The sequence below is a fragment of the Sphaerodactylus townsendi genome, linkage group LG08 (genome assembly GCF_021028975.2).
Source record: "Sphaerodactylus townsendi isolate TG3544 linkage group LG08, MPM_Stown_v2.3, whole genome shotgun sequence".
In the NCBI taxonomy this organism is placed as follows: Eukaryota; Metazoa; Chordata; class Lepidosauria; order Squamata; family Sphaerodactylidae; genus Sphaerodactylus; species Sphaerodactylus townsendi.
In genome coordinates this window covers 64,490,091-64,515,683 of record NC_059432.1, presented here as the reverse complement: position 1 = coordinate 64,515,683, position 25,593 = coordinate 64,490,091, and the positions used below count along the sequence as shown (strand labels likewise).

Below are 25,593 nucleotides of genomic sequence, written 5' to 3'. Positions count from 1 at the left end.
ACATCTGGCATTTCTATAGTGGACGTTTATTTCTGCATAGTGATTACTTGGGAAGAAGGTGGTTGGGGGTTATGATTCCAACCCCACTATTAAAGAGAAAATGTCCTTCCCCTTAAATAGTCCCTAGAAAAACAAATCAAGATAAAAATTGTTTGTGGGGGTTTTTTTTGCATTTCATTACAAAACCACGCTGGACATAGCAGCTAGACTGAGGGGAGGGGGGTGGCACCTGCCCCTGCAGCCCATCTGAGGTAAGGCTGGTGTAGGCAGATGCCCACTGGGCACACTGAGCCCAGGAGAGCCAGCGTTACCTCCGCAGACTCCGCTGAGCCTGCTTTAGTAAGGTGTCAAAGTCAAGGGAGTCAAACTTGCTCTTCACAGGGGCAGGCTCGAACTCTTCTCTGTTTAAGTCTGAAAACAGAACAGAAAAAAGGCATTCACTGGTAGGTCATCTAGGACAAGCGCAGTGGTTCTAAACCTTGTGGCTTCGCAGAGAGGTGCAGTTGCAATCAACCAAATGTGCCATATTTACTTCCCTCTGTGGCATGAGGCAGCCATCTCAGGTAGCTCACAGCTTACCCGTTCCTCTGATGGTGGCTCTTTCAAGGCAGGAATCACCTGCCAGAACCAAGCCCCACTGGGCAATGGCAGTGACGAAGGGAGAGGAAACTGCGCACAGGACATGAACTGCCTGAGCAACCCCTTCCGCTCCAAAATGCCCCACTCCGCCCATGACACGCCCCTGCCCCCGATACATGCCTGCAATGGCGGTGTGTGGGGCGAGCCGCCCCAGATGTCCTCACTGCAGCTCTGCCTCTGGGTAATGGCCTTACCCACTTTACTAAAATGTGGCTGCATAGGGCACAGCAAAGTGCTACATATGGCTCTTGAGCCACTGAGTATCACTGGACTAGAGAAACCAGAAATAACCCTGAAATGGAAAGGCAAGCACACCATTCCCTACACGCCTCCCCCCCCCCCACAAATATTGCCCACCAAGATCATGTGACAGAACCCCAACTGACAGCCTCACTGTTTGAATGACTGAAGCCAAGCTTCCCACTTTCTGTACTTAAGTCACTACCATGTGTGCTGCAGGGCTACTTAAACTGACACAATTTACGAAGTCTGCAGGAATGCAAAAGTAGAATGCTCCACTCCTGCACAAAGTTACCAGCGGCTTGGATGGCACATCAACGTTACAAAGCCTCAAAGAAAATTCAGGCTAACTCTGTTTATCCACGCTCACAGTAAATGTCTCTACAAACTCACCCAAGTCAACATAGCTCCTTTTACAGAATTGCCGACGCCCTCCAAAGCATAAGTCGAATGGCTGCTCATCAGAGCGATGAAGTGTATGTCCACCCTCTATGGCAGCAAAGGCTTCCTCAGCATAGCGGTATGTCACAAAACCATAGTTATCTCTGCCGGGCAGGAAGAGAAAAGCAGTAAGACTACTAGACACCCGAAACACACACACATGGAGAAAGGAAAATGGATCATGTGTTGCAAATCCCACTTCTCATTAGACCAATACTGCTAGGGAAGATGTGGATCCTTCTCTTTGGGGCGGCACCTCTTACCCCTGTTCACGGAAGTGCAGGGTGCAGTCCTCAATGTCTCCAAACACAGAGAAACGGTGCTGAAGCTCCGAACGAGTCATCCTGCTAGAAATCTTCCCAATGAAGACAACACGGCGTTCCTCCTGGGGGGGAGGGGGGTGTTTAGTCACAGATTTAGGACGCAACCTTCTTGCTCCTGACAACTCCTCCCCTCAGAAACACTCAGAAGAGACTATTTTTCAAAGTAGTACTCCCTGATCACTGATGTGAAAGTTACTTGAGGCTTATTTGTCCTAATCCTTTCCAGGGTGCCTCTCCATACCATACAGAAAATACAGGAGAATTCTGAGTTAGCCTTGAAAGACTTTACTGAAGCTGATCAGTTACTGAAGGATACAGTGGACAGAAGGCAGGCAGGCAACCCTGTGATATTGCTGCAGGAGCACCCCCCCCCCCACACACACACACACACAGCCATGCCCTGACCAAACAGAATGCTAACTACTACAATGGGCTCTGATAATGTTGAGCATTCTTTGAGGGAAAAGATCAAATAAACTCAAGCAGGAGCACATTCCTTCCATATCTTAAAAGGATGCTTGTGAGCAAACAGATAAGGCCAGTTGCAAGTCTATACCTCAGGTTCAGAGAATCTAAACTCCATGCCAAGGAATCCATATTTTGCAACCTGCACACATTTTGAAAATCTACATATTTCTTATTAGCACAATTTTATTCTTTTTTAAATTAAATTTGATTCAGTAATTTTTTCTGGATTTTAGATTTCAAGCAGATACTTCCCACACTCAATCACAATGAACTTTGAAATCATAAGAGTGAGAAATGAACATTCTTGAAAAGTTGAATTCATTATCATGTTCTGCATAATGGCCATAATTATGTTCTGCACTCTCACAGTACTGCGATTTGTACATGCACACACGTGTCCCTACACAAAGCTAAACCTCCTAAGGAAGTCGATCTCTTCCTTTCTGGATAAGCAATCTAAGAGCTTCTGGCCCAGAGGAGGGAGGCCACAAACTCGCCCTGAAGCAGCCAAGACAAAAGAAAGCCCAGTAGACCATCTCCATCTCCCATCATTCCTTTCTGCTCAGAAATACTCACTATTGCATGTTCTTTGTGTCTGAATTTCTGCCTTTGGTAACGTTCCCGGGAACTGCTGGAGTCATATCTAATTTTTTTAAAAAGACACCAGAACACAGGGAATTAGGATTAGGCTTCTTTGTGTATGTTACTTTTGATTACATCGTTACCTTGACAATCTTGTGGGTAAAGATGGAACAGTCCCGGAGGGGAGAGGGTGCAGAAGCCCCCTTAGTCCTGTGTCAGGGATAAGATTCTGCAGACTGAAAGCAGCTTCCAAAACAATGCATACTTCAGGGTATCAGGTGGTAGGACAAAGAAGTGAGAATTCACAGAGAAAGGAACGTGCAAGCATAGCTGCAGTGAACTCACAGCCTTGGACTGGCAGCACAGACACAGATACAAAAAGCTGCTCAATTCTTAAGTTTTGTCTTCATCAGGCAGCAGCCAATATGCTGTAGTGAGGCTAGAACATTACGCCTGGCAAAGAAAACCAGGATTCAAACTCAGTTATGATGCTCAGCAAATGATATGGCCAAACCATTGCTTCTCAGCCCTCCTACTTCAAACAGAGTTGTTGTGATGCTGAGAGCACTGTTCGGAGATTCTCAGAGAAAAGATAGGATACAAACATAGCACGTAATGATTTTTAAAAAAGAGAACAGGTCTCTATGGGGATGGGCTGTCAGTTACACTAAGAAACGAGAAGGCCAAACTGGTGGAGGAGAGCATTTTAAACTAGGCAGGATTGTATGGTATAACAGGGACATCAGACTGTGCAAAACAGTGCAGTGGTTAACTTTGAGATCTGCACACTATTGTAAACAAACAAGAAGGCAAAAGGACCCAAACTGTACATCTTGAACTCCAAAACTGAGAACCAGTTACGAAACATTTGCTTTGTAGGGATCTAAAAACAAAGGTTAGGTGACCGTCCACATAAGGCTGAATGGACTCCTTCTCCCCTTTGGTTAATTTTCACCCACAGAACACTAGAAGCAGAGATATTTATACTGGTAATTGTTTAAATAGATATCAGGGCACAGAAAAGAGCAGTGGCATGGATGTTTCACCAGGATTTTGAAAGCTGTCCTGGATACGAGGAATGTGCTAACACAAGGGCTGTGAAGTGAGGGACAGAGCGCTGCTAGACTGCCTCACCTTTTCCTGCAGGTGCTCCTCCTGTGCAGAGACGGCGAGCGCAAAGATGACCTTGATAAATAGGAGGAACATGAAGATGAGCGGGAACTGCTTCTTGACCGGCTCCTTACACTGGAAGAGGAGCGGGAACGTCTTGAGCGGTGTCTAAGGTGGAGACAAAAGTATCTTTGTCTAAGGAGATGGCATCTCTGCGTGAGTTCACATATCCACGGATGTGCATGCAAATACACTCAGAGATGATTTCTGAGTACTCAGACTCCTGCAACAGTGCAGTGTGATTGGACCTGGGCATTTTGTCACTCCCCAAAGCCTGACAGGTAGTCAAAATCTTTGGGGTGCCCACCTATGGTGATCAAAGACTAAGATGTAATCAGATGCTTCTCATTGAAACACTCACCATGACAAGTACTAAAGAGGCTTGCAGACTTACTCCCCACAAGAAACAACTTGCGTTATCAGCCAGTTCAAAGGATTGTGGCTCAGCAAATTACCAGTTTTTGCACAGCTGTACTTAACTCTACCCCAGGAATAAAAGGAAAGGCCAAACACAGTAAAAGCTAAAGAGACTTGTCGAACCTGATACTGAAAACCTGAGACTATCTGCAACCTCAAGCAGACTGAGAAGGAACAGCCGTATATTAACCCTCAGAAACACACCTAGGGATGAACGGAGCAGTAGACATAACCAACAGAAAAGGACCAACTTGCTCTGAAAACACAGGAAGCAGATTTTTTCAAAAATCCAGCCTAATGGCTGCTCTACAGAGCCAGAGTGATGCAGTGGTTAAGGACAGCAGACTCTAATCTGGAGAACAAAGTCTGATTCACCACTCCTCCACAAGATGCCTGCAGGGCAACCCTGGCCCAGTCAACAGTTCTTGCAGAATTCTCTCGGCCCCACCTGCCTCACAGGGTGTCTGTTGTGGGTAGAAAGGAAGGAATTTGTAAGCCACTTTGAGACGCCCTTAAAGATTGAGAAAAGTGAGGTATAAAGATCAAGTCTTCTTCTAGAAGGGAGTGGATCAGAACAATCAGATCTACTTAGTGAGAGATCCTTGAAGTTACTAGCTTTGGCAAAGGGGACTAGTCATTCCCCAAAAGACAAGTAGGTCTGCCAAGGGAACAGAAGCCTCGCTTTATGGAGAACTGAGAACAGAGACCACAAGACAGGGCCAGTCAATGTAAACTGTATCAGCCATCCTACTCCCACCTGCTGACTTCCAGCCACAGCAGTACAACTGAACCTCCTCCAAAACGCCCACCCCAAATGGTTAGCTGCACATTTTGACAGCAGGAAGAGAGTTTCTAGTCACACACCTTCGCCAGCGCTTTGATGGGGGAGACAGAGACCGGGAGCATGATCTTGATGAGGAAGACAAGGAGGAAGAAGGGGAGGAAGAGGAGGAGGAGTCACTGTCACCATCAGAGCTAGAGCTGAAGGACTGGCTGGCATGGTTTCGGCGGCCTCTCCAGCTCCTTTTGCGGGGACTGGTTGACCTCTGCCTGCTCTGGCAGCATCGCAGAGAGTGTTTGGAAGCCAGACGCTTCTGCTGAACGTCAGGAGGTTGTTGCAATGCTGGTTCTTCTGCATCCCGGTATGGGGATGCAGCTGGGGACAGAAGTACAGAACATGGCCCTTCTCTGCCCCTAGTCATGGACCTTGGTGTACTAGTCCGGTGGTCCAGGGGCTCTGTGTGTAGCCTTGTACGCATGCTCTCTGACAGCGGAGACACTGATCTGCCAGGGTTTGAGCTGGCTGCAGCATGGCTAAAGGCTTGGGTCTTGTCCTGACAAGCATCAACAGGGCTGAGAGCTTCTTTGGGATTCTGGCAGGCAGCAACCAGGCTGACTGTGCCTACAAGGCTAGTTCTGGCACCAGCAGCAGCCAGAGGCTGGTTTGTAGCAGACTGATCCGGCTCTTGATCCGTCAAGGCCTTGATGGGCTTGATAGTGATGTCCATGTTGTGTTTGACATTCCATCGGGAGCCCCCCTTTGGTGGGGCAGCACTGAGCTGACAGTAGTCATGCTCACCGGAGCCCACATGATGACGCATTAGGGCTTTTCTGTGAGGTTTGCTCAGGAATTTTGCAAGCCTGACACCTTTGGGTGAGCCAGCTTTGCTCAGAAGTGAGACGGCTGCTAGAGGCTTCCACAGCTGGTGGGGTGGAGTGGCTGGAGGGGTTAGGCCTACAGAAAGACACAAAGAAAAGATATCAGGAAATGCAGCAATACCCATGAGCTGAAGAAGACAAGTACAGCATTCTTTGTTAGGGTAGATTAGAAATCACACTCCCAAATCTATGAGGAATGTCTCCCTTCCTGAGGAAGGACCATTCACACCTCATTTGCTGTAATAGTGCAAGCTCTTCATAGGAATGACTTGAGGTAGGTCTCTTCATTCTCCTCAACAAAAGGACAATGGGCAATGAAAAAGGTGCATGAGTCCATATACCAATTTGACAGTCAAGCACTCCTCACACAATGCCCATTAAGTAGAGAAAGGCAGCCTGCAGGATCACCTGACAACACTCAATTCTAGAGCTCTTAATTCTAGAGCCCCCACCTGCAACATTGGTGAGCTCTGGAGCCTGAAGCCAATCCACCATCTTCTTTTCCTGTGGCGTCTCAGAGCTGAAAAGAGGACAACAGTGCTTTGTTATCAATAGCTCATAAGTACAGAGTGCTTGTTGCCAGTGGTGTGGGGGAGGGGGAACGGTGGCTGGGGCAAAATACCACCACCACCACCACCCCACTTTAGTTCTGACAGCTGCAGCCAGCTGAAAAAACAGCCTGGCTGGGCTGCTGCCTGGCTGGTGGGGCAAGGCCAGCCAGGGGCACCCAGCAGCAGCTTCTGTCGGGCCTGGCGAAGCGGGGCAAGGGGCATGGGAGAGATTTTCCGCGCCCCCCTTGTGACCCCAATTGCACGCGCTTAGGGTGCGCTGTCCCCACCCCCCTAATGGTAGCTACGCAAATGTTTATTGCACTACTGCAGCTTTTAAGAGGCTGTAAAGGCCAAGATACTTTTGATCTAGCAAGCAATGCTCCTCAGCTCCATGTGTCGCCTACCTCCAGAAAGGCAGTGCGATCCATGAACCAAGATAAATACAGAAGACAAGTCTCAGTCCTGGCCAGGTACTCACCTGCACTTCCCGGCAGCGATATTTCTCAAGGATTTTGCCACACTAGAAGTTCCCTCTTTGGCTGAAGAGATCAAAACCAGATATGTTAGTAGTCATAAGCAGAACAGGCAGTGGGGGCCCCAGAAACACTTCCTAAATCATGGTGCCTGGACAAGTGCAAGACCTCCTGGACATTATAGCATTATTTAGGCTATGAGATTACCCAGCTTGAAGCATAGCCATCGACCCAAGTTTTGACAGTTTAAAAAGTAAATGTCAAATCCAAACCCAACTTTAAAAAGCAGGAAACAGACTGCTAAAATTGCATTAACACATGCTTGAATGAAGACATGGAGCTGAAGTGTACTGAATCATACAACTGCTCCACTGCGCACAGTACTGACTGGCAGCAGCTCTCCAGGGTCTCAGGCAGAGTTCTTTCATATCACTAACTGCCTGATATTTTGGCTGGAGATATCAGGGATCACACTGGAGCCCTTTCTGCATGCAAAACAGATGTTCTGCCACTGTGCCACAGCCCTCCCCCCCCCCCCAATGCATTCAAAGGGGCATTAGATGGGGCAATCATTAAAGACAGGAAGATTTTGCCTACAGCTCTATCTCTTGGCTTGATTTCAAGCAACCGGCCTGGACACTTTGCCTTACTTGCCCTTTCTGATTTTTTAAAAGATGCAACAAAAGAACTAATGCTGTGAAACTCCAGGAGCCAACTATATTAATATGCATGCTGAGCAAAGATCTACCAATTTGCTGCCATGCTACAAAGCTTGTACTTTTTATGTGAAGACCAGGGATGTTTTTCATGAACTGAAGCCAGTGAGCGCACCTTTACACCTGACCGTATCTTCAAAGGGGACTGTTTCTCATTCACTTTCCAAGGAATCTTCTATACTTTTCTATACTAGACGAAGCGTGCAATAGTGTTTAGAGACTGGGAGTTACTCTACTGCCCCTTGGGAACTCTAGGCAAAGAAACTGCAGGATGTGTCAAGGCAGTGCAGGGGTCAGAGTCCTGAACTCCTTTTCCACTATTTAGCTCCTCACCTTCTGTTTTTTCAAATTGCTCAAGGAGGCTGGACAGGTCAGAGGCCTCAATTCCTGAGGAAGAAAAAAAAAGAATTACTCAAGTATGCACAATCTATACATGCCTTTGTTCACTGGCAATAAACTGTATTACTAATTGTGCACAATCATTGGGACTTGGGAGAGGCAGCTCCCTTAAGCTACACCAGGCCAGGGTGAGGTCATGAAGACCAGGGACTAGGAACTACAATCAATTTTTTTTGGAAAGGATGGAATGTGGGGAATATTTTATTCAATAGACGAAAGCTATTCATAAACAGCAATATGTTAACTTAACAATAAATGGAAAAATGACCCCTCATTTTAGAATAAGTAGAGGTTCTAGACAAGGATGTCCCCTTTCTCCATTATATTATACTTTTTATTATATTACAAATATTTATTATATTACAAATATTATATTACAAATATTATATTACAAATATTGATTAACAATATTAGAGAAGAGATGATAACAGGACCAAAAATTAGAAATGAAGAATCTATGATTAAAGCTTATGATACTGATTTGATGGTAATTTTGGAAGATCTCATAGAAAGTATACAAATATTTAATATTATATTAGAAATACAGGTTTGAAAATGAATAGAGAAATCTAAAATTATTGTGAAAAATATTGTCCAGAATTGGGGGCAGAACCCCTCCCCCAACCGTGACAGCAGGCCTGGCATGGAGGGAGAGGCCAACGCCACCCACAGCCGGCACCGCAGCAAGGAGCTGGGTGGTGCCACCACTGCTGTGCGAACAGAGGAGGGAGGGGCTGGTGTGGCTCCTTGGAGCCTCCGCCAGCCTCCCACAGAAGCCACAGGACCTGGGTAGGGCCGCCTGGCAGCCCGACAATGTCCCCGGCCGCCTGGCACAAGGCCAAGGTAACACCGGAGGGGCCGATAGTCCCCCATCTAAAGGAAAGGAACCAGGAGGTGGTGGCAGGCTGACAGGATGGCTCGTCGACAATTTCGTGGGAGTTTGCAGGGCAGGCAAGGCAGGGCAGGGCCTGGCACTGGAGCATGCAGGGCTCGCTAGAAGCGAAGAGGGGAGGAAGCCAATTGGGCGACAGAGCTAGGAAGGGCCAGAAGGAAGCAGGAAGGGGATAAAGGGGATAAAGGGGAAAAGGAGCAGTCTTCTAAATGGATATTATGATCAATATTTCTTGCCCAAGTTATCATGAATTCTTTAATAAATTCCGTTTCAGTTTATAAAGACATTCTTTATATATTCTACCAATCATTTTTTCATCACTCTTCATTAGCTGTGTTAGTAATGTGGTGAATTTACTTTCAAATCTATATTTGTTTTTATCTTTTAAGTCAAGGAAGCCATGACCCTCAGTTTGCAAAACCTGAGCAAAGCTGTTAGCTTTGTTGTTCTCTTTCTCTCACTCTTCCACTAAGCTTTCTCTAGATAGGACTGAAGAAAAGCTAAGGCTCTCTTCATTGCATTTGCCGTCCAAAAAAAATGCATGTGCTGTATGTTTACACAAGACTGGATATAAAAAAGGACACCCTAGCATTTCAGAGGAATTGCCTCCCATCCAGAGTGTTGAACTACTGGGGCTGTCTGCCATACACTAGTAAAAAGGTACTGGTAGAGCTATATCCGACATAGCATGTGAACATAGGGATGGAATAAACACCAGCATTACTCCACCAAGGTTAATTCCCACTTCTCTGCGCCAGCCTGCTTGGATCATGGGTGCCAGACATGCTAAGTAACCAGTAGTAGAATAAGCACTCACCAATCTCAGTGACAAAGGCCTGAACAATATCCTTATGATGGCTTTGCTGTGCAGTGCTGATGAGAGGCTGTATCTTCCACATATGGGTGGGTGTCTTGTGTGGGTGGATGTCACCTGCTGTCACAGGTGAGCTGGGAACTACTGGGGCAGTTTCCTTAGCATCCACCTTTACTGCAACTGACATTGTTAACTTTTCTGGCACCAAAGTGGCAGGATGGGGAAGAAGTTCCTCTTGAGACTGGGCAGCAGCCGTGTCTTTGGCACTTTGAACTGTGACAGGTACAGTAGAGGCCTTCTCCACAGGCTCAGCAAAGCAGGGCCCTTTTAGAGATTTCACTGTGCCAGTGGAGTCCTTGACTTGTGGGGAAGGAAGCACAAAATTGGGCTCCCCTGAGAGCTGCAGATCGGAGCTGTTCCTGACAGACTGAGTCAGTGTTAGTTTTCCTGAAGGTTCCACCACTGATGGAGGGGCAAGCAGCTTTCCCAAGGGCTGAGGTTTTCCAGAAGTCCCTTCTGCTTTAGACTCAGCAGTACAAAGCCACGGTTGCCGCCTTGGGTCAGATATCTTTCTGGCAGAAATTTTGGCTGTTGAAGGCAATTCCATGCAGAGTAGCGGGGCAGGTCGGCCTGCCTTCTCAGTGGCTGTCAAGTTTTGCATACCAAAGTGGGAGGACTCTAGTGTTGGAGCTATACTCTGCTGGTCTGGGGTCTCTTCAGAGAAGGGCGGCGACAGGAAGGCACCCACTGAGGAACTCTGCATGAGGACTCCCCGATCCGCATAAGGCACAGGAAGTACTGGAGGTGGTACTGGGATACCAGGCCAGCAAGGCAGCTGTGGACCTGCAGCCCACTCCATGGAATTGTAAGGAAGCCCTGGGCCAAAAGAGGGCATGGGGACAGGTGGGGGAGGCCATGTGGGAAGGGGCACCGGAGGAACTGTATGGAAGGCAGCGGAACAAGCCTTTGTGGCCAAAGGTGGAGGTGGCAGGTTTTTGTAGCCAGCTGGAAAAGGGGCAAACGGAGCCCAGGGAGGCACTGGTGGGGGTGTGCTCAAGATGCTGGTAGGGGCTGGTAGAAAAGCTCCAGGGACTGCAGGGAGATATGGCGGAGGAGGCATCGGCGGCACCTGAGCCCCAACCAGGGGAAAGACAGCTGCTTTACTAGGCTGCAAAGGGACAGCCAGAGCAGGTTCTGGGAGAGGAAAGGTGCTCCCAGTGTTGTTCTGGGAACAAGGAGCAAGAACTGGTGCAGTTGTGCTTTGCACTGAGAGGGAAGAGGCAGTTGCTTTGCCAGCAGGAGCAGAGGTAGAGGCAGTGCCAGCAGGCTTCTCAGTCTCCCTTTCCGACCCAGGCACCAGGAGTTTGTGGGGAGGTGGAGGCACCGACAGGCAAGGAAGGTCAGCCAGTTCTGTGGGGAGCTCAGGCAGACTGGGCCACTTGCTGGCACCCTGCTTCTCTGTGGTACTACTTGTACAAATGCTGCTGGCCTGGCGCTGTTGTCTGCGCTGCCGGTATTCACTCAAGCTGAGAGGTCTGGGTTTAGCCTCCTTGGGAGGGCAGCTGACTTCCTCGCTGCTGAGAAGAGTCGCAGGTGGCCACCCTGCAATGTCTGCAATAGTGCCAGGGAGCAAAGGGGAGGCATCTTGACCAACCACTTCATTTGCAAGTGAGCCAGCCTTGTTCTTGTGGTTGGATTCCGGGACACCCCTCTGGTCTGTGGGCAATGTGGTGTCTGCATCCCCCTGGTGCTGAATGGATGGACATTCCTCTATACATGGCAAGGCCTCTGCACTCTCCAAGCCTGGAATCAGTGGGTTTTTGGGCTTCAGCTCTGCCTCATGCTTGAACAATTCCTCCTCCTCTGCAATGCCCAGCTTCTCTTTTGCATGGGATGCTTGATCTGGAGAAAGCTCAGATCTTCCCCCAGCTTTCTCCTGCTTCTCACCATTGTTTGGGTTAGTCCTGGCCTGCTTTTGAGGCCTGCTGTTCCTGGCATCCTTGTACCTCCTTTTCCCTTTGCAGCATTTCTTCCCATTCTTCCTAGTATTGCCACTTCTCTTATCTGATGCCAAGGCACCGAACTTTATGTTTACTTGTCTTCCTGGACCACACTGAGATGCACTTTCATGATCATCCACTGATCCCAAATCTTCTTCCTTTGATGTCAGATGAGCACCTTCCCATCTTTGGAGAACAGACGTGCCAAACCCGTCAGCCTGGCTGCCTAAGGCAAGATCACTTTCCAGGCCTGCAGTCTTGGTATTGTCTGAAGAGACGTTGTCCAGGGAAGGGACCAAGAGGTCTGTCTCCTTTGCCTGGCCAGATGTGTTGCTGCTGTCAGTTCTGCAGGAGAGCTCTGTGTCCACATTCTGAAGGACCCCTGAGGTCTCCATGCTCTCCCTGCCATCAGGTATGATTTCTGAGACATCTGGACAAGCAGCCAGCTTCCCAGCAAGGGGCCGACTTTCAGGACTCAGGCAGATGGTGAAGGCAGGCTGGCAGTAAGAATGCATTGACCTCACTAGCTCACTGAGAGAGATTCTCTCTGGAGCAATGATGTAAAGGCCATCACTTGGAGGCAGGTCTTTTGCCACCACCTTTACTGCTGATGTTTCAGGGATCTCTTTCACATATGCCACAAAACTCTGCCCACAATCAGTTATTTCCTCCTCCTCCTCCTCCTCCTCCTCCTCCTCTTCTTCCTCCTCTTCTTCTCCATCACTACATTGCAGTATAGGAGGCTCTTGCTCTCTGTGCCTAAAGACCCTCCGTTCCCCACAGGGCCCTTTACTATTGGCTTTGTTTGGAGAAGCTCTGTCTTTGGGACAGTTTGGAGTCACTGCCAAGGGGAGGCTGGTAGCACAGGCTTCAGCCTGGACAGAGAGAGAGAGAAAGATAGAGCGCAGGTTACACAATAATATCTACTGCAATTGAGGTGTCTGAGATATTTAAAAAGAGATCATGGCTACGGCAGAGCTGCAGTAGGTCACATTGCACCAAACACATTATTATGAAAGATAATCTCCACAAAGAAGGTGTAGACACAGCAAATAGCCCATGGAAGGGAACAGACTAAACAAAGGAATTTGACTCTTCAGCAAAAGGCACGGCCATCTGATCAGGACACTGTGGAACTTAGAACCCCTCCTAGAAAGTCTTTCTGTTAGTGGGCAGAGCAAAATCTTTGCTACTCCTCTACAGAAGTTCCCTTTTATCTATCAGCAACTATTGCTTAAAGAATGATTTGATGCTTACACTGTAGTAGTAATAAGGGGCAGGTCAAATAGCCAAAGGAAGCCACAGCCACAGCTTGATTAAATTTACTGTAAGCCCATCATGCCTTTCTTCCAGTACGCACAGTTCTCTTCTCTGTTTTTTTCACCCTTACAAACATCCCTGTGAGACAGGTTGAGATGAAAGGCAGTATGAACAGCCCAAAGATTTGACCTTGGGCCTCTGCAGTCCAAATCAAGTACCCTGGCCAATATATTATTTATTCTAAATAGAGAAAGAATGCCCAACAGGTCTAATTCTGCCTGTGTGCCCACAACACACTAGGAGATCAGCTACACTTTCAATTCTCCTGGCTATTAGCCTTTTGAGAACCCTCATGTAGTCTCTTACCTGCTCAGTTTTTAATTCTCATAAGGGTTGGACTGTATTAAAAAGTGCATACTGTACAGAAATACCTTGCAAATCCTACAATAGTTTGAAGTATGCTGGATTTTTGTAAAGAAGCTGGGAAAGTTTCTATTTTGCACATTAGTAAAACATCTTTAATACTATGCATTTTAAAAGCCAATTCTGGAGTTATTCCTAACCAAACCAGAGCATTCAAATTTAGATATATGTGCATAAAAGTCTTCTCAGGAAAACAACTGGCCATTGCAGCAGCTTCCTTTTTTCCCCCAGAGCATATCACAGGTACAAAGTTACATTTTTACACACTGACAGGAATTTTTTTTTGAAAGAAAAAAAATGAACACTGTGAAATTAGCTTTCAAACTAGGAGATTAACAATAAATAAACACATAACTTCACACCTGGCGAGCCACAACACCTCGAGATCAACTGCATTACATTTGAGTTCACTGTGTTACCCTGACATCATGGAATAGCAATAGCAGAGGTCATTTTCTCACACAAGCTAACTGGAAACCAATCAGGGTACGTCAGAGTCTCTGAAATAGATTTTGTTTCCAGAAAATGGAAATATTTTTCGGTGTAGAAGAAAAAAGGCAGAAGGTCTGTAACACGAGTGAAGAGGATTGGGTAGAAATTTTTTTCTCATTTTTGATCTCTCTTGCTCTCTTATCAAAGGATGTTTGAAACACAGCTACAACCCTACAAAAGCTGAAGCACAAGAGAATGACTTTTGCTGGATATCTATGGGCTTTTTAGGATTGCCAGGGCCTAACCTAAGGATGCAGCTGTGCCTTTCAATAGCTAGGTAGTAGGAAGATCACCAAGTGAAGTTTTTCCCATCTGCAATCCTGAAGCAGATGAGCTTGCACTTAGCAGCTCTTTTCTTGCCGTACCACAACCCAGTTCTCCGCACATCTTGATATCAGACCTGTAGCCTGAGAATGAGGACAGGAGAACTTCAGGGAAACGAAAGCCGGAAAGAATGGGTTGCTCCTGGAAACATTAGTGCTCATTCCATGCAGAAGGTCCAACATCTCTTACCTTCTCAGTCATAATGGTGCAAATTCTAGGTTCTTGGAAATCCTCAACGGCGCGAAAGTCTTGTTTAGGGGGGGTCCTGGACAAGCTGAGAAACCTTTGAAACTGCCAGGAGAAGAAAACAGTTTGTAAATAGGGAGCGAATTCCTCCATAATAAGTTTCTCAGTGGCTGCCCCTTAGCTGTGGGACAGGCTTCCCAAGGGGGTAAGGAACACTCCAATTTTGCACAGGTTTCAGAGGCTCTCTGAAGCAGAGTGTTATCCATGGCACGTGGGTGGAGAAGGTTGTGGTCTGCTCCCTTTTACTGGTATTACGACGGTACCTGTTTTAATTTATTTATTTCAATCTAAAATGTATTTATTATTTCAAGCTATATCCTGCCCTCTCCCCACAAAGTAGGGCTCAGAGCAGCTAACACTGATTAACAAAAAGCTTTTGGTTCACCATAAAAATACAATAACAATTTTAAAACACTGTAAATAAATACTATAAAATACAATGTAACATTTTATAGGACAGTGTAACACATTTCAGAGTTCCATTGACTGGGAGGACAGCAGGATAAAAATATTTTAAAACAAAAAAGTATTGGAAAATGGCTGAAGGTGCCCACCAGAGGGTGATCTAATGCTACAAAACTGTTACAGTGCTTGACAAGTTACATATCAATGCCAGTTTTCAGGGACCCTTGCCAGAACTTGCTGAACACTCATACACCTTCCTCAATCCCCCAAAGTTGCAGGTAGGAGAAAACAGTGTCAGTCTCACCAAAACATAAAAAATAATGCATCCGTGAGGAGGCTTTTCATCCAATGCTGATGGAATTATGAGCTCATAAGTGCGCAGAAGAGTCTCTATTATTTCCAGACCTGATGATAATAATGGTGCTGAACACTGTCATGGAATGATCTCATCTACAAAGAATGAAGGCCACTAGCTGAGAGCAAGAGGCTGTTACTCACGCATTGCCTAACGTGGCAATAGCAATGAGATTAATTCAAAAATGCCAAACAGTGCCTATATACTACCAAGGGGTTGTTGAAAGCACCTGTACCTAAATCTGCTCTCCATGGGAAAAGTATATACCAGGCGGGACACCCCTAACTGGAATAATGTAATCCAGGAATCACAGGTAGCATTTGTCTATGATCTCTGGATGAACCTCACCAGAAACAGGTGATAAAACAGGCTTGGCTTCTAGGGTGACCCAGCATTCAAATGCCTGCTCCAGAAAAGGCAAGGAACATCTTATAAGGTAGCTTAAATTTCATAAGTCAGATGACTATGACATCCAGCTCAGTGCTGTGTATTCTACTGCGTTTCCCCCCCAAAAAGACAGGGACTTATATTAATTTTTGCTCCAAAAGATGTGTTAGGGCTTATTTTTGGAGTAGGGCTTATTATTTCAAGCATCCTCCAGAAATCCTGAAAAATCATGCTAGGGCTTATTTTGGGGTTTGGTCTTATTTTCAGGGAAACAGGGTAACTAGGACAGAGTCCCCATAGTCTCAAGGACATAAGAGTTCTTCCCTGCACATGAGATCCTTTAACATCAGGAACTTCAAACCTCCTGCACCCAAAGCATGGCTTCCAGAAGGGAACCAGGGCCCTCTCACACAAGGAAACTTTCTCCTCTGATGCAATGCCAGAAAACACATCATACCGAAGAATTATCAGGCTCCTTGGATGATGTCAACAATTCAGAATCAGGAATAGTGTCAAAAGGAGACAGAGACTCATCATCGGTGCTGTCCAGAATCTCAGTGATTGCAGTCAACAAGGAAAGCTCATTATCCGGATCTGCACGGCCTTTTGCCTGTTTCAGTAAGAGAGTAGAAAGTAAACCTGAACTGGAAGAAGCACTCCATTCATACACAATATTCATAGATGCTTATGCTTGTTTCAGCACACCTGGGGCAAACCAGAAAACAAAATACAGCTATGCTGATGGAGCTCATTTACAATATAGATTTAATTTAAAGGAGCAGCAATGGCATAGTGGTTAAGAGCAAGTGCATTCTAATCTGGAGAAACCGGGTTTGATTCCCAGCTCTGCCGCTTGAGCTGTCTGGGGAATTCAGATTAGCCTGTACACTCCCACAAATGCCAGCTGGGTAACCTTGAGCTAATCACAGTTCTTCTGAGCTCTCTCAGCCCCACCTACCTAACAGGGTGTTTCTTGTGAGGGGGGAAAGGAAAGGAGATTGTAAGCCCCTTTTAGTCTCCTACAGGAGATAAAGGGGGGATATAAATCCAAACTTTTCTGCTCCTAGTTATTTTTAAAATGACACAAGAAAGAGACCAAGCAAACAAACAAACTTCTGAAACCTAGGAACAAACCAAGCAAACTAAACAAACCAGGACCAGCTTTAAACTGCAGGTTTCCAAGGTAGACCCTCTATTCCTATGGTGGCGAACCTTTGGCACTCCAGAGGTTATGGACTACAATTCCCATCAGCCCCTGCCAGCGTGAATTGGCCAGTGTGCATGGCGTGAGTCCTGCTTCCTGGAGTGCACGCCTGCCTTCTAAAGGTGGACCACCAGCCCGGGCCGAGGCCCAACTTCGAATGGCTTCTCTCTGCCACCAATTGGGCCACAGCAGAGATAGGAGAGGAGGAGAGAGAGGCAAGGAGAAGGAGGACAAACAGCCACAGGCTGGATTAAATCATTTGGTAGGCCAGATGTGATTTACGGGCCATATTTTGGAGACCCCTGGCACAGAGCATTCCATACCTCAGTCAGGCCACTGAAATCCTCAATGATGGAGATGACAGAAGAGTCTAAGTAATCTTGCATTGTTCCCAGGAGCTCTTCTGCTTCAAGGATGGTTTCTGCCTGCAGTGCCTCCAACGACAAGTGTAAATTCTCTGCCAATAAATACTAGAGGTGGAGGGAGGGAGGAAAAACAGCAAATCAGAGCAGCAGAGGAAACAGTTGAGGGGCAACAAGTGGATATTGCAAGAGCTCTCCTAACAACAGGTCATCATCCAACTGTCCTTTTTAAAAATCCCATGCGGCACTCTCTTCTTGGGACTCTCAGGACCCCCGCCATTTTCTTTTCCTAAACCCTACTGGAACTTCGATTGGTCAGATTGCTATCAAGCAACGGCTGGAGGAAAGGCCACACTCAAGATGTTGCACAAAACAGCCACTGTAAGTGGATCTTACCCATAGACAGCTATTTTTAAAAAGCCAAGCTCACAGAACCTAGTTCATCATTTATTTAAAAGACCTGCAATCGGCTTCTGTGTGATGCTCAAAGTGGCTTCCAAAAGAAACAAGAATTTGAGGCTGCAAGGATCTCCTTTCCATTTCAACACAGCAGATTCAATGGGAGCAGTATTAATGCTAACAATTGGGCAGTATTCCCCTGGCAGTGGTTAGTGACTCTGAATCAGAAGTAAACAAATCTGTATCATCACCGGGTGGAGCCACCCCTTTTCTCATCACAAATGTTTTTTGGCAGCTCAGCCAGTACATTGAGATGGGGAGCCTGTCCAGTAGCAAAAGCAGGCCTTCTTCACTCCTCCAACAAAGCTCACTGATTTGAGAGGTCTTGGTCTAAAAGAGAACCTGAAGGTAAAGGAGCAAGAAAGGATAGTTGCCTTGGATGGGCTACATCAATGGAGCAGCAGTGGCATAGTGGTTAAGAGCAAGTGCATTCTAATCTGGAGGAACCGGGTTTGACTCCCTGCTCTGCCGCTTGAGCTGTGGAGGCTTATCTGGGGATTTCACTCCCACACATGCCAGCTGTGCACTCCCACACATGCCAGCTACCACAGAGTGACCTTCAAGGCTGCAGATCCGGGATTCTTCGAGGGGGATCGAGGCGATTATAGCAAATTTAAGAAATAAATAAATAAAATAAAATAAATAGTCACAGCTTTTTGGAGCTCTCTCAGCCTTACCCATGTCACAGAGTGTGTTGTTTGCCAGAGGGAAGGGGCAAAGGAAGGTGTAAGCCTCTTGAGGTCTCTCCTACAGGAGAGAAAGGGGGGATATAAATCCAAACTCTTCTTCTTCTTCTTCTTCTTCTTCTACATGCAAATTCAGATGGCCTCATGCATCAGATGAGCAGCAATGACAATTCTATTTATGTCTCTTTACACGTTAGGAATATCATCATATTCCAGCCTAAACCCATCCTATACAGTCATCAATCGAACCACGAACATGTCTGTTCTATGGGCAGCACGAATGTAGCAGAACGTATCTTTAATTGCTTCTTCTATAGGTTTACATAGCACCTCTCCTGTTCTTCCCAGATGACAGAGAGATGCCTTTATCAGTTTCTCTGAGTCTGCACTTACATCACTATCACAACACTCTTTTGAGGGGCATGTTAAAAACTTGCAAAGAATTCAAGTCCACCAACAAAACTGCATCCTCCCAACAAGGCTGCAACCTATGCTTACTTATAGCAAGCTGATGCAGCAAATATTTGCTATTTGCAGAAGCAGTGCAGGGAGTTAGGACGTGTAGAACACCTGCACCTTTTCAGTACTATAAATCAATCAAGGCTTCACAATGCCAAGCACTCCAGCAACGATCAAAGTTCTTCATCAGATCTGTTCTTAAGTCAGGTGTCAAAAATCCTGGATTTCAGCCTGCAGCATGATATGTTGTTCGTATGTGGGTAACTGTTTTCTCAACTATAGTCTAGAGTGCAGAGACCACTTCGCATACCCCATCTGTGGAAATCTAGTGGAATCTTAACTTTGTGTTTCAGCAAAGTGCTAGACTAGATGGTCTTTTGGTCCATGTCAACACTGCTATTCTTAAGGGACTCTTATTCAGCTCCATGCCAGCATCTCAACTGCACAAAACAGACAACCGAGACTTTCATCACAGACTCCTACCTTTCAGAAAAGCAGGGCTAGACACTGATGCATAAACAGTCAGCTGCAGGGAGGGGAAGAATGTGCCAAGCTGGTTAGAAAGTAGTCATGCAACAAATCCTAACCCAAATCATGTTTAGCAGCTTCCCTCCCTAGATAAATTGCACTGAAATTACTGGGCTTTGGACAGCAAGATGAGGCTCTAATTACAAAGCGTTGGCAGTGAAGGCCTGGGAGACTCCTTTGGATTTTCGGCCACAGTCACCAAATTTCTTCATGGCAATTCCTCAGCTAGTCAACTGCAATATTTTTTTCACATTCAGCAGCCAAAGCAGAGTTACAATGAGCTTCTTCGTATTTCTATATGGAACTGTTAGAAGGGCAGAATGCTCAGGTGTTGAAGAATTCCCATAGCTAAGTTTGGAAACAAATATGGTGGGCAAACCAGCTGTTTCAGAGGTGGTCAAATGGAGACCAGCACTGACCTTGGACACAGGTTCAGGGTTGGACTTACTGTGTGGCCCCCAGCAAACCCCTTGCTCAATTAGGTGTATAAAATGGCAATTACTGACTTTTTCCAAAGTGTAGTCATGGCAATAATGCACTCAAGAGCCCTATAGAAGGGTCTCTTCGTTGGGCAGCACACCAAAATCTTAATTAGCTATTAATCAACTTCTTAGCCAACAGCAGCAAAAAAGCAAGTGATTTATTGCTCCCTTCAATGCTTTTTACTCTGCATGAAGGGCAACAGGAATAAGTGTATTATGCTTTGAAAAGTGAGAAGTGCCAACAACATGGAAGAGCAAAAGAGATTTCACTATGGGATACACTACACCAGTGAAGTAGTTAAGAGCAGTGAACTCTAATCTGGAGAACTGGATTCAATCCCTCATTCCTCTTCCACATGAGCAGCGGACTCTAATCTGGGGAGCTGGGTTTGTTTCCCACTCCTCCACATGCAGCCTGTGTGTGATCTTGGGCTAGTCACAGTTTTCACAGAACTCTCTCAGCCCCACCTACCTCACAAGGTGCCTGTTGTGGGAAGAGAAAGGGAAGGCCACTCTGAGACTCCTTAAAGGTGGAGACTTTTCAAACTTTAAAATACTATGTTCTCTTCCACCCTATTTTTGATTGCCACAGCACAATTTCACATATTGATGTAGTTATGAGTGGCATCGCTGGCTGAAAAGTCATTTCCCACCTTACAAATGAAAGCGGCGACCTGAAAAATGGGAGCTGCATCTGAATAGCTTGAAGGATTGCTAATACATCAACGTACACACACACACACACACACACACAATGAAGTGGAATGAATCCAGGAACAACGGAATATTGTTTTTAGGAAAGCAGATCAGCCAAGCAGAGAAACTTGGGCCTTTGTGTTATTTTTATTTTTGACATTTTGGGTGGGATTAGACCCGCATTTTGAGCTAATGAGACTTATCGTCACTCAGTCCTAAACCCCAGACATTTGCTATGCCCCTCTATATCCTCCACGCTGAGAAAAAGAATGGCAAAAGACCAAGGAGCTCAGAGTACAGTGACTGTAGTAGAGTCACTGTACTCTGCCAATGACCAAAAGGCATGGCTAATGATATCCCCGTATTAGTCATATATGAAAGCAAACAGCCAATGCATGCCAATAGTGCAGTGGTGGCGAACCTTTGGCACTCCAGATGTTATGGACTACAATCCCCATCAGCCCCTGCCAGCATGGCCAATTGGCCATGCTGGCAGGGGCTGATGGGGGTTGTAGTCCATAACATCTGGAGTGCCAAAGGTTCGCCACCACGGCAATAGTGGCATGCTCCATCATCCATTCTGCCCTGCCCAGATACAGGTCACAATAAGGGAAGGAAAACAGGAAGGACAGCATCCTCTGTTGTAGGGAAGACAGCTGGACGTTCTGCAGATGATGGAAGTGGACAACTGTGTTCCATTTTGACAGAAGAGTACACAGGGAAGGAAGCATGGCCAATTACTTTCACAGCTCTCTTGGCAAAAGAAACCCTGTTTAAAGTCCAGGACCTCTTCTAGGCAAGTGGTCCGGTCCTAGGGCATCTGGAGAGCCACAGGTTGCAGACCCCTGTCCTAGGGAATAGAATGCCCCAGAAGTTTTTTCGCAAGGCACAGTGAACACAGACACTAGACAGTCGTATGAGTACAGTCACAAAAGACTTTCCTGCCAGCCCTCCAATGGATTGCAATCATGTGAGAATCAAAAGTAGGGGGGATTGAATCTACCAAGGAGTGGGTTAACAGCAATACTCCCTTTTTAAGCAGCAACAAGCTGATCAGCAGGAAAACAGAAAGAAGAGGCAGGATTAGAACCCACAAGTCACAAGCCATTCCTCTAAACACACACACAACTGGGGACACAGGTAGAAGACTCATCACAGAGCATTTGTGCTCCTTCACTGGCCTGGTGTCAAAATCAGACATCTACACACAGAAAGGCACAGTACTGTGGAATTATACATGATTAGCATGCATGAGATCCTGGGCATAAGTTCTGCATGGGGTTAGCCAGTAAACAACCAAGGACAAAGTTGAGGCACAGCTGACATTTTGTTCAAGCAGACTGGATGAAGGCTCAGTCTCCCATAAGAAATTATCATCAATTAGCATACGGGCGGTACAATGAAGGTCTAACAATACATCTTGCTACCAAGGTTTTAAATACAGTCATAAATGCAGCTTTCAACGATGTACAGCTAGCCATGTACAGCTGGCCATCAAGCCCCTCATCCCAGAACAGCTATACTTAAAATCTGGACTATCCATATCACTATATGACCAGACTGGAGAAGCTGGGGATTGAGGTATCCCACAAGCTCGGAGTCACTTCCTTATGTTCCCCAGTCTCTGATGGCAGATAATCCAGGCATTTTCAGATTTGTTTTCTTCCAAGGGTTGACACAGTCCAGCCCATAAGATGTACACCACAGTAACATCCTTGAAACATATAGTATTTCATTTAAATTGGGATAAACTATTGTAGAGAACTAAGAAAAGAGCTATGGTTTTAAGTTTGGAATAAGATGGAAGTGAGCTGAGTTATAAGGGAAAACATGGAACACAAGAGCAGTTAACAGTTCAGGTGGGTACAGTGTTATCTGTAGCAGCAAAATAAAAAGTAAGTCAAGTGGCACTTTAACTTTTTATTTCACATAAACTATCATAGCTTTTATTTTCATAAGGAGACACTAGACTACTGTTGTACTTAAAATTTCACTAGGTATTCCTTAAGTGAAGGCAACACCATTGCAAAGGAGCACTTGGGGTCAAGTGTCCATTGTTGGGCCCCAGTCCACTGTGATGATGATGCCTACTTCTGTTGTGAAGTCTAAACTCTGATACTGCAATTCATTTTGCTTCCTCCAGAGGTTTGCTCTCCCTCTCTGCACTATATTCAGCAGGGCTATTTCCCTTCTCTTTCCTTTACGCCACACCCAACAGAAGAGGGAGGTTTGGGGGAAGAAATCATCACGCCTAATAAGAATCTACAGAACTCTTCCATTTTGCACTGCAATGTAACACGTGGGGAGGACTCACTACAAACACACAAGCACAAATCTTTGGCCAGAAAGCCCTTTGTTACACAAGACAAAATAAACATACTACTTCTGACAAGTCAGCTTCACCTACTAATTGTTGTGGTAAGGAAATAAGCAGGCTTCCCCACCCAAAATTAACCAAGGCTTCAGCACAGCGATAACTGAACAATGCAAAATTTGTAAGCTGCCTTGCCTTTACCCCTCCTTGCACAGGACACAGGGATCAGACAAGTTGCTTCTTTTTGCATGGATGGGGCACATCTCACGGAACCTAAATAGAAGAGAATTCCAGCTAGAGTCCAGGCAGACTTTTCTAGGGAACAGACTACAAAGTAGCCAGAAACTGTTATTTATCATTCGCAATTCAAGCGCACAGTCTGGGTTCCCATAAATGGTTTTCCTTTTCAATTGCTTGCTGAAAGGGAAAACCTTACTGCAACTTATCCTCACTGAAGGGGGGAGCGTCAGCAAGGCTGGTAAAATCAGATTCAGAACAGAGAAACACGAGGCTTTGAGAGACGTGCACAGAAAGCTCCTTGTCCCTAACGAACAGAAGCTGAGGAGACACAGCACCATCAAATGGGGCTGAACAGGATCAGCGAGTGGGAGGGCACAAACACACCCAGAAATGGGGGGGGGGGGGGGGCAAGGCGGAGCAAGGGTGGAGCCGAGGCAGGCAAATGCATCAGGCCCCACTTACATCAGAGAACAGACCACGGAATGCGATCCAAGAATTCTACCGCCACTGGGATAAGGCAGCCCTCTTAGCATATGGGTAGAGCGAGAGCAGATACAACATACATGTTTTCCCATAAAGCGGAAAAAACAGGCCCATTTACACACCCCATGCCTAGAAAATAAAACATGAAGTGGACACAGAATAGTTCCGAGGTCGGTGTAAGTATCTCGCACTCCAAGAGAGGAATACAGATTAGGGATGAGCGGACCCACAGGCAGCGCCTTCCTCGCTCACATTCAATGAAACATCACGCGCTCTTATTCTCAGTCCAAGTAAATCTACAGCGTGATTAGTTTCTTAATTCCAAGATCCCCTGACGAATGGATGCATTTCTTCCTTAAAAATGCCCAAGACCCGTAAACCGCTCCTTCCGAATGTCACTGCTTGAGGCCTTGCACACCCCGGAATCAAAAACTTTCGAAACCCCCAAACTCCTCTACTGCAGCCTCCCTGTCCCCTATATCCCTATATCTATAACCCAAGTCCAACAACTCTGTCTCTAATGCCCCAACTATATCGCTCAGCGAATGCCGCTCCTATGCGTTCAATCTACCATTGCCAACTGTCCCCGCAAAAGCCTCACAGCTTGGCTTGCATCAACGAGAGCATTCCCATTCATGCCCTTCTCTGATGCCACCTACTACTTCAATAGGCCGAGTCCCCAAGCAACCACGAGCCTGCATTTCCCGGCCGCTCGAGCCACTGCCACCTCCCGGCGCCGGCCACGCCATCTCCACGTGTCCACCCAGCGCCAGCCGGCCCAGCGGCTGCAATCGATCCGCTTCGTTTCCGAGGACCCAACCAGGCCGATACCTGGGTGGAAGGAAGACCATTTCCCACCGCGGGCTCCACGCCACCTCGCAAAGGCAGGGTTCCCCCGGCCCCGGCATGTCCCGCGCCGCCGCCCCACAGCGCCGCCATTTTGGTACCACCTCGCAAATAGTTTCAGAATCCCGGCCGGCACTGTAGAACTACACTTCCCAGAATGCAATGCGACGATTACCGGAGGAACTCGTATTTTTCCTGGCGCGAAGCATGTTGGGAGTCGTGTTGCTAGAATGTGTTATGGACTTTGTGGTTTTTCCTGCAGGAAAAGTGTGCGCAGTACAAATAAATCATTTGCGCGTACAAGACGTGGTGTGTTGTGGTAGAACATTGTCTGGTCCTCCCTTGCCCAGTGATAAACTGCTGCAGTGTTATGTATTTGCTTATTCAAGCTATTGATGAACTAAATAAAAAATCTTTCGGATGCTTTTGGTACGACTGGTGAGGGGGTATCGTGTCAGAATTCACCTTGAGTTCGCTCACTGGCTCTTAGGGGCACAAACTGAACTTCGGTAACAGTCTTGCAGTGCAACATTATGCATGTTTACCCAGAACTAAGCCCCACCCACTGTTTTCAATCAGGCTTATTATAAGGATTGCACTGTTGAGTTATGAAAAGTGTATTGAAAAAACAAAGCATTTGCTATTTTTTACTTGCAGTTGTGTATGCTCTCACAGACGAGAGCAACCTGAACAATAAACCGCAGAATCCCAACGCAGATTATTAGGCATTTGATGATGCATACCGCGCAATAATTAATCAGTTTCATATCTGGATCAGAGTGCTAGATATTACAATCCATGCAACAGAGGAAGACATCTTGCAGCTGGATCCAGCTACCGCTACAGGTCCATCTTAATCGCCCGCAACTCCCTCCTATTCCGAGAAGAGCTGACATCATTCAGCCCCACCTCTTTGTGGCTTTATTTTCCCGCGGTTAGAAGCCGGAAGTTTCTGCCCACATGATTTGTTTCTTGTCTTGGCGTCACTCCTGCGAGGTGACTCAGCCTTCGTTTTATCGCTGCCAAGAAGAAACAAGTTAGAGGCCCCTATAATAGTTAAACTGCAAGAAAACGAGGTTTACAGTCCTAGAACTTGCCTAGTCCCGCTAGGGTTACTTGGCTAACTAGTATGCTTGCACCATTTATAGTATGAAGATA

General features: G+C 46.4%; 1 protein-coding gene across 2 annotated transcripts; it reads right to left on the bottom strand.

Moving 5' to 3' along the window:
- Nucleotides 1-7: 7 nt before the first annotated feature.
- PPRC1 (PPARG related coactivator 1) lies at nt 8-24,544 on the bottom strand. Of its 2 annotated transcripts, none has more exons than XM_048506599.1 (14): nt 24,421-24,544; nt 17,204-17,350; nt 16,134-16,286; nt 14,473-14,574; nt 9,788-12,659; nt 8,013-8,066; nt 6,969-7,029; nt 6,392-6,459; nt 5,145-6,015; nt 3,828-3,971; nt 2,688-2,754; nt 1,584-1,705; nt 1,273-1,424; nt 8-411 (listed from the first exon to the last, which is right to left on the bottom strand). In XM_048506599.1, exons 1-14 carry the CDS (start codon nt 24,526-24,528, stop codon nt 308-310), a joined length of 5,025 nt encoding a protein of 1,674 aa, XP_048362556.1. In that variant the 5' UTR covers nt 24,529-24,544; the 3' UTR covers nt 8-307. The 2 variants fall into 2 exon arrangements, with proteins under 2 accessions (XP_048362556.1, XP_048362557.1); XM_048506600.1 differs by lacking the exon at nt 24,421-24,544 and adding an exon at nt 24,249-24,410.
- Nucleotides 24,545-25,593: the final 1,049 nt, after the last annotated feature.